The sequence below is a fragment of the Ochotona curzoniae genome, unplaced genomic scaffold (genome assembly GCF_017591425.1).
Source record: "Ochotona curzoniae isolate NIBS_2020 unplaced genomic scaffold, NIBS_Ocur_1.0 patch426, whole genome shotgun sequence".
NCBI classification, from domain to species: domain Eukaryota; kingdom Metazoa; phylum Chordata; class Mammalia; order Lagomorpha; family Ochotonidae; genus Ochotona; species Ochotona curzoniae.
Window position 1 is genome coordinate 12,702 of NW_024467002.1, and position 13,156 is coordinate 25,857.

The window sequence follows — 13,156 nt, forward strand, 5'->3', positions numbered from 1 at the left end:
TTGAAGAAGCTCTCCTGATTTTCCAATGACCACGGGAAAGATCCCTTTCACATCATCTCTCAAGACCATGTTGGGCCAGTCGCGGTGACCTACCGGGTAAAGTCCTAGCCTTGCACGCACCGGGATCCCATATGGGCACCGGTTGTAATCCACGCATAACCATTTCTCATCCAGCTCCCTAGGAAAGCGGTCGAGGACAGCCCAAAACCTTGGGACCCTGCACCTTTGTGGGAGACCTGGAAGAGTTCATGGTTCCTGGTTTCGGATCAGCACAGCTCCAGTCATTGTGGCCGGTTGGGGAGTGAATCATCAGACGGAAGATCTTCCTCCCTGTCTTTCCTCCTCTATGTATATCTGACTTTACAATAAAAATAACTAAATCTTAGGAAAAACAAACAGAGCATATCATGCTGCATCAGTGCATCAGAAGAGAGCAGGGAATACAACGGGACAAGCACGGCTACTTGGGAGCCTCTGGTGTGATGGCAGGAGAACGCAGAGGAAATGGAAGTGCCAGTACCTGGAGCTCCTTGCCTCAGTATCCAAAGCTGCACGTTCCCAGAAAGAAAGGAATTTGTCCAGGGAACTCAGCTGATTTTCAGACCTAAGAAAAATGAGTGGGCTCTAAGGAACAAGGTGTCCAAGGGCGTGTCCAACTGAGAGCTCCTTTCTGGCGATGGAAACGTTCCCTTAGTACTGGGTCCTCTTTGCTCACTTTCCAAATCTCAGTCACGCTCTCTCCAGCAGTCTGAGAAACAGCAGACATGAGGCAGCCTCGTCCCTGTGACTAAGGTCAAAAAGCCAAAACAGGATAAGCTCTGGATGATATGGAAGTGCCTTTCCAAGGTGCCTGTCTGGGATGTAGACAGCCATGTTAACTCCCAGGCCTCCCTCGAGGCTATGGCACTGAGCGTCCCCTCTGCCTCCTGCACGGAGAGCTTAGAGAATCGCTCAGAGTTCAAGTTCAAAGGTTCCCCCTTGCTTTGGCCAGCAGTCATCACAGGGGTCAAGGCAGCAGAACCACTGATTTTTCCAAAAATCTTCTCCAAGCAGTGGTAACCGCAGTAGTTTTCCTGCAAAGCAAACAAAATGTGAATGTTGTTCATTCAGCAGGACTTTTAAAATTGTAATTAGTTGGTTATGCCCCTTAGGAGAACCACACAAGATTTCTTTTTTTAATAATGTATGTGTGGATGTGGGGGGTGGGGTGGGGAATAGAAACCTCTTGACCAATTCCACTGCTTTCCAGAGCTGTCTATTTTCGTACTACTTGCCATCTTGAAGCACAAGGCCCCTTTGTTTTATCTGAGGCCCAGCTGCTCCTGAAGCTGTTCCCACCCGTTGCTTGGTCTGCTGGTTCCCGGAGTCCCAGGCGTACTTGGGAACATAACTGTCCCTTGATAGAGGATTGGTGCCAAGGCTCCCATAGATGCCCAACTCTGTGAAAGCTCAACTCGCTATGTAAAGCCGTGTTGGATTTACATGCAACCGACCACATCCTCCCTAGATGAACTAACAATACCTAACACAGCGTAATGCTGTGAGCAGCAGCGGTTGTGCCTAACTGTTTAAGGAAGAACAGCAAAAAGTCTGAATATGATCAGACACAAAAGTATTCTCTTTTCCTTCCTCTCTCTTCTTTTGACTTCCTCCCATCTATTCTTCTTTCAACGGTGTACCTGCTTCCTTGGTTCCTTTTCAAAGGTTTACTTTATTAATTGAAAAGGAGAGTGGAGAGAGAGAGAGAGAGATCTCCCGTCCATTGGTTCACTTCCCAGATAGCCCATTTGCCAAGACCTGGACCAGACTGAAGCCAGGAGCCAGAGAAAAGAGGGACAAAGAAAGAGCTCCCCACAACTGGCTCACTCCCCAAATGCCTGCCCCACCACGGGTGCTCTGACGGGGTTATGTTTGTCCCTTTTTCTGTGTCCTTTCTATCCTCGACTGGCTGCGTCTGAGAATACACAAGCCACAGATCTGAGTGGTGGGTGGAGGACAGCTGACTATCCACCTGTCACCTGGACCGTGCCCACTGCCCCCTGCCTATGCAGAGCTTTCCTGAGCTGCGCTTTCTCTAGGCAGGCATGGGATACAAGACAGGAAATGAGAAATGAAATGGCACCAGCATTTCTTTGATGCATCAAAACCCCTCTAACAAATTTCAGGAGACTTTGATGCATCCTCATTCACTTAGCCTGGGAACTCTTCCTTTTTTGCACAGGCATAATATTCAACCACTCGGTTTTTAAAGTCAATATTATTTTAAGTCTGGCTCCACTCATAACGTATCTTGCCAAGACCCTCACCATTATTAACCTGGCAGAGAATATCGCTACAAAGAATGGTCCATTGTAGCTGTTACTCACACTTTGAGTTAGCATCTTAAATTTACATTTCAATTTAAACACAAAAGTAAGAACATGAACTCAGGAGCATCAGGGTCACAAGGTTCTGAAAGGATTTTTCCTCAGCCAGCAGTGGGACCCAGGGGGATTTCTGTGATCAAATGGGGCAGATGGCAGACCTGGGCTTGGGGGGAGCCAGCCCCAAGGGAGCGTTGGAAGGCAGCGGACGTGACCAGACTCAGAGGGTTCCATCAGCAGTTCCTGCAAAGGCTGTCTCACCATGCCGGGGTGAGTAGCCCCAAGCTGCTGTCTTTGTCCCCTAATTGCTGCTGTGTGGGCTGCCACCATCTCCTATCATGCCAGGTTCAAAGCGCCAAGTGCAGTGTAGAAAGATTCTGTCTCCGCCCACTGCCATTTCCTGCCCCCTTCTTCCCTGGCCTGGCCCCGGCAGCAGGCCTACCCAGGAATGCACCCCTTTCACCCATTCCCACCAGGCCTTACAGTGGGAAGGTGGTTTGTGGCAAACCTTTGGGGTTTGTGGTACTTGGGACAAAACTGCTCCTGGGGGAGGGGCTGAAGGAGGCAATGGGGAAGGAATGGATCAGGGCGGATGCCTGGGAACCCAGGAGTCCGTGATGCCTGGAAATAACATAGCCCATTTCTCTTCCCCAAATCTGAATGGCCTTGCTGCTTTCAACACAAAACCAATGATCTTTGGACATAGAAAAGTGTGTGCCTTCCTGTGAAAGCATCGTGGCTTTCTAAATAAGGCACAGACTTACAAGTAGTTGAGCCATACCTTTGTTAGGATCAACTGGGCGCCTTCTGCCTCATCTTGTTCTACAGAACAGTTGAGGCCACTGACAGGATTATGCACAGTAAGACAGACAAAAATCTCAGACACAGAAAAACACTTATCTGAATAAGGGATCAAGATCAGTGGGCACAGCAAGTCGCTGGCTCCCAGGCCATGAATCATGTGCCGTGGTTACAAGCCAGGGACAGAAATGACCGTGATCTTACCATCCAAGACTAGGAAGCCAACTGACAATATGCGTCAGTGATTCCCCACAAAACGACATAAATGTTGGAGCTTCGCAAAATCCCCCATGTGGCAGGCAGTTCTTCCTTGGTCCCATCCTGTGTGGTCTGCACTGGTCTGGATTATGACTCTTCAGTGGAAGAAGGATTTCACATGTAAAACCATCCCTGACAAGTTCACATGGGGCAGGTGCGATGGCTCAACTGGCTAATCCTCGACCTGTGAGCACAGGCATCCTATATGAGTTCAGGTTCCTATGCCGGATGCTCCACCTCCCATCCAGCTTCCTGCATGTGGTCTGGGAAAGTAGCAGAGGACGGGCCAAAGTCTTGGGACCCTGCACCCATGTGGGAGACCAAGAAACAGCTCCTTTCAGCTTTGGCTCTGGAAATCATTTGGGGAATGAAATTAGTGATTTTTTTTTTTCCTGTTTCTCCTTCTCTCTAAATCTTGTCTGCTTTTCCAATAAAAATAAGTGGATCTTTTTTTTTAAATAATTTTGACAAAACTCTAAGTAGCTAAGAGGACATGTTTATCTGGGTTTGTATCAATCAGTGTTCTTTGGGGTCAGAGAGCAGGGCAAGGCCAGGAGGCAGCTGATACGAGGAGAAAACAATGCAGGCTCCAGCTTCCAAGAGGCAGGTTTTCCATCTCTCATCCTCTGCGCTCACATAAGGCAGTTTCTATGTGGTTTTCTGGTGCCTACTGAGCTGGTTATCTCATAAGTCCCAGGCCCCGGGCTCAGGGCTTGGGTTTGGAACCTCTCCCAGCAGCAGGCTAGGGTGTGAGACCATCACCCAACCCCACCCACACAGCAGGAAATGACAGACCCAGGGGTCCTCTCCTGCCCTCAGCAGAAAGACCACCCAGCCTCCCATACAAGTCTGTGCAAGCTCAAGTTCAAGTTCTGTTACTCTTTTCTCTCAGGGCTTGCACAGGGACAACCCAGGCACCAACCTTTCTAAGGGGCACCGAGTGGAGATGCCTTCGGTCACAGACTCTGAGCATCGGGGCTGCCATTCTTCTTCTTTTCCTAAGAAAACAGGGAGAAGACAGTTTGAGAAGTGTAACACACATTTCTGTCACTTCCTGACAACCACATGCCAATCGCTGGGTACTGTGTGACAGACACTCCTGGAGTTCGCTTGACGAGCCCCCAGTGACCCAAGTGCCCGCCCGCCTCTGTCCCACCCAGAGCTCAGGCTTCCTCTAAGAACGCTTCACTTCTTCCTTCTCACTTAAAAGTCAAAGTCAACCACTTACACCTAACCCTACTGCATTTTCACATGTCCATGCTTTCTCATACGTCCCTCGGCCATAGCACAAGGGCCGATACTAGTGACACGGAGGGCTGTGATGACAGCCAAGGTGAGGCAGACGTGGAAATGGCTGCTTCCAAGAGCTCAGGTCTAACAGGTGAGGCTGTCAAGAAGACACAAAGAACCTCCAATTGGGGGACCAGGAGAAAAAACGATGTCTGACAGATAAAGCTGCAGCATTTAATCTGGGTGTTAGACAGTCACTAGGATTTGGGCTGATATGGAAGGAGTGGAAGAGGCTACATCAACAATGGGAGTTTGAGATCCACTGGAGCAGGCTTTTGATGTTCTTGCATGTATCCAGTGTGGTGTGGACAACGGGGGATGTGTGAAGGTTTGTTTGCTTGTTTAATTGGGAGTAATAGGATCAGTGTTGCAATGCTCCTTGCTCTCTCATTAGTCCACGAGGGCTGGGCGTGAGCCAAAGGAGTAGCACTGAGAAGTGGGAGGAGGAGAGAGCAGGTTTCTCGTTTCTGGGAGTAGAGATTACACTTCCTATTTCCTCAGCTTTGCTTACTCTGGTCCCAAACCGCTGACTGACTATAGCAGGTTACATGTTGAGTTCTAAATGTTTTCTAATTGTGGAGTGCCTGTCCCCACCCCAGCTGAGAGCAGCTTCTGATGAGAGGCTTCTGATGGACGGACACGCGCATCAAGAAAGGCTGGAGCCACCTTGAGGGTAGCACTGAATGAAGACAACTCCAGGAGGTTTGTTCCTAAGAACTATGTTTGGGGTGTTGGAAACTTGTGAAGCGGGGTAGGGTCTACCAGGAGGTCATTGTGAGGGACAAGGTAATCTTCAGGGCACCTTGAGAGGCCACAAAGAGCCTCTGCCCACTCTCTGCTTTGCTGTCCCTCCTTCCCACCTGTGCTTCTGCCATGACACATCGCACCACGCTGATGCAGTCCAAGGGACCCTGAGAGAGCTGGTGCTATGCAGCTTGGACTTCTAGCCTCCAAAGCTACTAGATAAATAAACTTCTTCTCTTGGTAAAATCATTTAGCCTTGGGTATTTTGTTATAGTAGCAGAAAACAGACTATCGCACTCAGAAAAGGGACTCTTTCTTCAATTTAGCAATAGACATGTTGCCAGGTAGTTGAGGAATAGTAAGTTCTCTGAAGCATGAAACCACTAAAAGATAGATAAAATGCATGAAAGACATTAAAGATAGAATTTAGACTGATTTGGTAAACAGTTTGGGATCAGGATTAAGTTTTCAATGTAAAGGTAAGTTTTGAATTTATAGAACTTCTCAGAATCAATATTTTCCAAAAGATAAACCTGCTAGGGAAATTAAATCTCAACTCTGGATGAGCATCTCTAATCTAAAATATGAAATTACAAATACTACAAAATCTGAAATGTTTTTGAGTGTTGACATAAAAAACGGAAAATCCCATATCTGGCCTCACACCAGGGACATCAATGCTACTACACACGATAATTTCAGGCTACATGCAGGAGAGGTAGATTAATATGATCCATAAATGAGTTTTAACCTTAGATTTGGGTCCCCTCCTCAAGGTATTTCATTGTATGTATGCAAATATTCCAAAATGAGAAACACTTCCAGTCCCTAGCATCTCAGATAAGGGGTACCCAGGGTGCATAAAACAGTGACTGTGTTATTGGCCTTCAGTGACACAGAGGGAGAAGGTTTCTGGATGGTTCTGGAGACTTCACCCATGCCTCCTCCCCTAGCAGTGGGGAAGCCCTGATCTAAACTCCAGAATTGCACCTTCATCTTCCTCGTCTTCTCTGGAATGAAGATAAGAACAGCACTTGCTTCATGTGTTGGGGATTCAATGAGTTTATTTTTGTAATGTGCCAGAACACTGGCTGGCCCTATGCTATCTAATTATGACTTCAATGATAACCAGACCATTTTTTAATAACAGGATTTAGTTTTTAAATTGTCACCCTTCTTGAAATATCTGCTCACCCTGGGCATTAGCAGTTGGATGGAACACAGCAAAGGGGATTTTTTTGTTGTTAGGATATGCTTTTAAAATATTTAAAACACTCTTCAGACTGTATAGAGTCATTAATTCTTGGCTGTGGTTTCTATATTGTTCTGCCACGTCAAAGTGTGTTTGGATACCAATAGGCTTGGATAAAAATAAGTTGGTGGAGAATGGGCTCAAAATAGGTTGGTTGCCCTAATAAGCAGTTTATGTCGTCTGGGTGAGGTACCAGCTAGGTAATAAGTCTATTTTTACTTGACATCAGTACCAATTATCAAGGAAAGGTATATTCAGACACAAATAAAACTTGGTGCTGGAGCTGGATTTAGAAGTAGAGTTAATTTCAATAAAAGCTGCATGTGGAAAAGATGAGTATGCAGAGCACACTCATTCCAAGGTTTGTTGGTCAGGGGAAAAGTTCCACTCCCAAACCCCAGGGAGTGGGGAAGAAAAGGTGGAGGGAATGAAAGCGTGTCAGTCTCGTACGTGCCGGGCCACCTCAGTGCTATCCTCAGTGACACTCGTGGGAGATGGGGCCCCAGCGAGCATGGAGGCAGAGCCTGCGTGTTACCTGTGTGTGCATCTAGGCGGTCGTCCCAAGTATGTGGTAAAGAGACTCCTGTGTCATTCCTGTAATCCACAATTATCTGGATGGAGACGATGAGAAAAAGGCAGTCGACAGTGATCCAGGGATAGATGTCCCAAGCCAGGATAACCATGGAGATGGAAGGAACTGGACAGATCCCAGAGCAATTGGGGACTTTGGGACAAATTAAGTATGAGCCGGCAGGAGATGGGGTGTGAGGTGGGGGTGGGGTTTAGCGGGGGGGGGGGGTGCTGAAGGAGTGCGGGGAGGAGACAAAGAAGATGCAAGAAGATGGTCCAAGAACTTGAGCCCCTGCACCCATGTGGCAAAGTAGGAAGAATCTCCTGACTCCTGGTTTTGGATAGGTTCAGCCCCAGCCATTGTGGCCATTTGGGAAGTAAACCAGCAGATGGAAGATTTTTCCTTCTGTGTCTCTCCTTCCCACTGTAAATCTGGTTTTCAAATAAAACGAAAAAGTCTTTAAAAAAAAAAAAGGGAAGAAAGAAAGGTAAGAAAGTGATGCCACAAATGATAACTATGCCTGTGGGAGCAGGTACAATTTCACAATCAGGTTATCTCAGAGTGTGGGCTTTAAGTGGATCCCAGCAGACACTGGTGAAGGTCTCCTTCACAAATACCCGTACAACTGCCTGAACCAAGTTGACTGTTGGGATTTAAGACCTGCTGACAACAGACCAAATCAGGTCAACAGAGTTTAGAACTATGAGTTCTCTCAAATGTACAACCATGTATGTACTTTCCCAAAACTTTTTTTATGCTTATATATCTTAGGCTGTGCACAAGGGTAACTAACTCCAAAAGGTTTGTTGGGAAATGAAATTAAAATATATATTTATAAATGGACCTATAAGTTTGCAAGTCATTGGGGCAGGTGATATGATGCTTGAAAGTTAAACTGCTGCTTAAGATGCCAGCATCTCCCCAACCCCCTCAAAAGCAGATTGTTGATTCTAGTCCAGCTACTCAACTCTTTTTTTTTTTTTTTCAGCTGCTCCACTCTTGATCCATCTTCCTGTTAATGTGCCTGGAAATATAGTGGAGGATGGTCCAAGTACCTGACCCCATGCCACCATGTAAGAGACTCGGATAAAGGTCCAGGCTCCTAGTTTTGGCCTAGCCCAGCCATCAGTTGGAGCTTTTAGTAGCATGAACCAGTGCGTGGAAAATCTGTCTCTCTCTCCCTCTCTCTCTGTTGCCAGTCTGCTTCTCAAATCAATCAGTGTTTTTTAAAAAAGGTTTATTTTGGTGTAAAACATTTTGAAATCCATCCAGTTTGTTCTAGGATATGGATTTTTTCTGAAAACTTTCTGAAGATCTTTCATATATATGCTTACATATCCTACAAGGTTATGATTCATTTTTTTGATGGGTACAATGATTTCATAATAAAGATATCAGTGTAGGTGAAAATAGCATTCTACTAAACATAAAAATCATATTGACATTATCTAAAAATACTAGCAACTGCTTGGTAAAAGCATGCTAAATAATCTAATGCAAGCACATGATTTGAAAGCTATGAGACAACACTTTTTCATTTGGGATTAGTAGGGCTGTGGCCAGCATCAGATCATCACAAAGCAGGAAAAAAAGGAGAAAAAACATGAAGGTTTGCTCACCTGGGCACTGAGTCTGGCGTGGAGCTTGTGGTCTGACAGCCAAGGATGCTTAAGCGCTTCACTCGCACTTATTCGCCAACTAAAGGGAAACCAGGAGCTCATTAGTAGGATGTCCACCTGCTGCCCAACCTCTGCCCTAGTGTCTATCTTCAGTAGACCAGTAGGCCAAATGCCAAAGTCACAGCCAAGTATGCCTTCTCTGAGCTGAGTGGCAAAGGCTAGCATGAAATCCAGGCAGGGCAACAGCACGGCTATGACAAGCAACCTTTGTGAATAAATGTGCATCTTCATTGAAACACAGATAGTGATTCCTAAGTTTCATGAATGTGAGAACTCCTATCAGTCAGCTAGACAGATAAATTAACAAATGGTAAGATCAATCTACAGGCTCTCTGCTTCAGGAAAATGCTGAGAAAGGAGCTTCAGGCAGCCTTGAAGCGCCAGGTCGCAGGTCTGCTTCACCCAACCCCTCGGCAGAGTCCTGGCATGCTAGGGCTGAAGGAGGGGCCCAACGCATGGATGCTGTGGTCCAGAAGCCCTGTGTTGGCACCTGCTCTGTGTTGAAAGGCTGCTTTACTGCTCTCGGCTTCTGTGTCGTCATCTGTCTGTTCACGGTGGTAATACCCACACACCCAGGATGACCGGGTGGTTACATCAGGTGTCATCTGAGAATGTGTGTAGAAAACAAGCTCTCCATTAATACAGATTTCTCACTCTCCGTGGATTTCCTGGGGGTTGGTGTTTGCCATCTGCTCATGGCCTGGAGTTGTTACTACTAACAATCACCTGTTAGTAGTAACAACTGTGACCGTGTCTTTCCATTATGGAAAAGGGACAAAGGCAATCGCTATTTGTGGACCATCTCTCCTCTCACACTGATTCTTTTGGCCTGGCTAAGCCCTCTGGCCTGATAGGGACTCAGTTCTGGCTCTTTCTTCATGTCAACCTCATTGTAAGAGGCTACTTGGAAAAGTTTTTGGAAAAGTAGAACTAATGGGTCAGTATGCAGTGCAGTAAGTTAGGCCATTACCTGTGACCCCAGCATGTTTACATTTTAGCTCCTCCACTTTCATTGCAGCTTCCTGATAATGGACCCAGGAAAACAGGAGGAGAAGGTCGGAAAACAGGAGGAGAAGGTCCAGGTACCCAAGTACTCCGCTACCCAATGAAGCTAGTGGCTCCTGGCTTTTGCTGGCCCAACCCTGACTGTTGCAGTCATTTGGACAGCATGAACAGATAGAAGATAACTCTCTCTCTCTCTCTCTTCTCCCCTACCCTGCCTTTTTCTGTAACTTTGCATTTCAAATAAAATAAATCTTTAGAAAGAGAAGTAAAAGTTAAATATATTTTAATGCAAATATCTTTGAAATACATGCATCTCTTTTTCCATTATTTGCATTCTTCCATCAAGTTTTTAAATGTTCCTAACACACTGGCCCCGAAAAACCTTAAACACACTTCACTCTTTTATAGTTTAGACATAATATAAAGCCATCTGAAACACTGTCTGATTTGGTAATCCCAGTGGCCTTCCCTCTTTGTGATTCTAAAACACAAGCTCCTGGACTTCAATACCGCTCTTCACCATCCACTAAATTTTGAATTGTACAGTTTTAGTGAGTGAAAACACAAAGATTCGATATAACAGCGAGGCGTATGGCTTTGGGGGAAGCTTGGCATGGGTTTGGGCATCCATTCTGCCATTTACTAGCAATGTGTTCATGGGAAAACAACTTGGAGTTTCATCTATGAAACAGAATAATAGTAATTTCTACCTCATGACACTGGGAGCCGGTGGGGGATGGTGGTTAAAACAGACACTGTCTTGGAGCATTTGGTGTGGCTTGGCACAGAGTTGGTTTCCAAATAAAACGTTGGTCAAGCTGTCCAGCTTCAGGGAGCCATATGCATGCTTTGTGAAGGTGTATGGGAATGTACAAATAACTCACCCAAACCGTTCATTTTGAAGATGACTCAACAGAGGCTCAGCAGGGGTCTGTGACTGCCAAGGTTTTGTCACCAAAGACAGGATGGAAGTTTCTGGAGCTCCATCCAAGTCTCATGACCAAAGCAGTCTCAGATCTCAGCAAGATCAAACCTTATTCTATTTGCAACATTCCACTCACATACCCATCAAAGATGTCCCCAAGGGGGTAGATGCATTTTAAAGATCCTAGGAGCATAAACAGAGCTCTCTGATGACCCACTGCTTCTGTCAGCATGCAGAGCGAATGAGGCTACCTCTTCTCCTTGATGAGAAGCTTGGAGATGAACTCCCGGGCCTCATCGGAGATGTCCTGAAACTCTTCGTCCTCCAGATCCCACCTGCAGGCCAGGATGTTGTTTAGTGTCTCCGCGTCGTTGTCTCCCAGGAAAGGTGATAAGCCACTAAGTCTACAGGACACAACATTGAGAGTCAGCATTGAAAAAATCAAAAATCAGTCTCAAGTCCTTCACAGACAGATTGGTGTTGGATCTGTCATCTAAAAAGGAAAGAGGAATAAACCAACAATGAAGCAGAATTTTATAACATTGTGGTCAAGAAAATGTGTCCTCCCTTCCCTCAACTCCCAAGACGCGACAGAAGTGATGATGACAGCAGCTACACTCAACTCAGATTCTCAGAGCAGAACGCAAGCTCCTTTGCAAAGTGTCTTGTGGGAGCCCCCGGTGTTGTGGTGCAGCAAGTTCATATATCACTTGGGACGACCCAAGTGTCCCCAATAGAGTCTCAACTCCTCCATTTCTGATCCAGCTCCCTGCTAACGTGCCTGGAAAAGTAGCAGAGGATGGCTCACATGGTCCCTGATACCCACATGGAGACCTGGATAAAGTTCCAGGCTCTTGGCTTCAGCCTGGCCCAGCCTTTGTCATTGTAGCCCCTTGGAGGAGTGAACCAGCAGACGGAAAATTTCTTTTTCTGTGTCTCTGCCTCCCTCCCTCTCTATCTGTCACTGTAATTTCCAAATAAATAAAATAAATATACATTTTTTTTAAAAAAAGAAAAAAGCATCTTACAGCTGCCAAGTGTTGACACCAGCTCTAAGTGTAATTATCGGGAATGTCATCCTTAAGATGTAAGGCTAGTAGTATGAGCTGTTGAGGTGATTGGAATAGGAGCGTTCATTGTTTAGAACCATTTTTGGGGCTTCAGGTGGAAGCGAGTTCAAATGGTTGTGGAGAGCAGTGCCACTGACTTTCTTGGCTGAAGCGTGATGGGGGAAAAAGTTGGTGGAAATCAACTCAATGTGCCACAGCTATACTTAATCTTTTTATTTTTGATAAATATTTTCATATTTTAATAAATAAAATAATTTTAATAAATGCACAAGGATCCCATATGGGGGCAAGTTTGTATTGTAGCTGCTCCACTTCCCTTCCAGTTCCCTGCTTGTGACCTGGGAAAGCAGTCAAGCATGGTTCAAAGCCTTGGGATCCTGCACTCGCATGGAAGACACGGAAAAGGCTCCTGGCTTTAGATTGGGCCAGCCCCAACTATTGAGGCCACTTGGGGAATGAATCAGCTGATGGGAGATCTTTCTGTCTCTCCTTCTTTCTGTAAATCCAGCTTCCCAAGAAAAATAAATAAATCTTTAAAAAAACATACTTGATTTATTTGAAAGGCATAGCAACACTCAGACATCCAAAGAGGTGAAAGAAAGAGGGGATGTAACTTCCAGCTGAGTTTCCCGTGTTGGTGCATCTTCCGCTGCTTTCTCGGGAGCATCAGCAAGGAGCTGGATAGGAAGCAGAGCAGCGGGGGAAGGGTCTTATCAGTAGTTGGGTCTGGAATGCTCCGTTGCAGATGGCAGCTTAGCTTGCTGTACCACCATGCCATCCTTGATACTCATTCTTAAAAGATCTAAATTAGGGGTATTATTGAAAACAGCTAAGAAGCCCCCTCGGCCATGTGTGGAGATTATACATGAGCCTCAGAGAAAGATGAGAAAGCTGCTTACAACATGTAGGCGATGACCCCCACGCTCCACATGTCCGTGGGAAAGGAAACGAAATCATAGTTGACGACTTCGGGGGCAAGAAACTCCGGGGTCCCAAAGTTCACCTTGAGCTTCTCCCTGGGCTTGTATCTGAAGTTTTTGAGAGATAAGGTGAGGAAATCATCACAGTTAGTATTCTGGTACGCTAATAATGCTAAAGAATTGCAGGCAAAACCACTCTGAATGATTAGGACGTCTACATAACGGACCATGACCAGGGTCCTCGACATAGAGTGATGCGAGCAAGCCAGCACTAATGA

General features: G+C 46.0%; 1 protein-coding gene across 1 annotated transcript in view; it reads right to left on the reverse strand.

Moving 5' to 3' along the window:
- Positions 1-5,054: 5,054 nt before the first annotated feature.
- Positions 5,055-13,156, reverse strand: part of LOC121167776 (myosin light chain kinase family member 4-like) — a 66,806-nt gene continuing 58,704 nt past the window's right edge. Inside the window, exons 9-12 of the mRNA XM_040997364.1 lie at positions 12,858-12,986; positions 11,140-11,292; positions 8,899-8,977; positions 5,055-5,090 (exon numbers count right to left, since the gene is read on the reverse strand). Of these exons, the coding sequence (XP_040853298.1) occupies positions 5,055-5,090; positions 8,899-8,977; positions 11,140-11,292; positions 12,858-12,986 (397 nt within the window). The remainder of the gene's footprint in view (positions 5,091-8,898; positions 8,978-11,139; positions 11,293-12,857; positions 12,987-13,156) is intronic.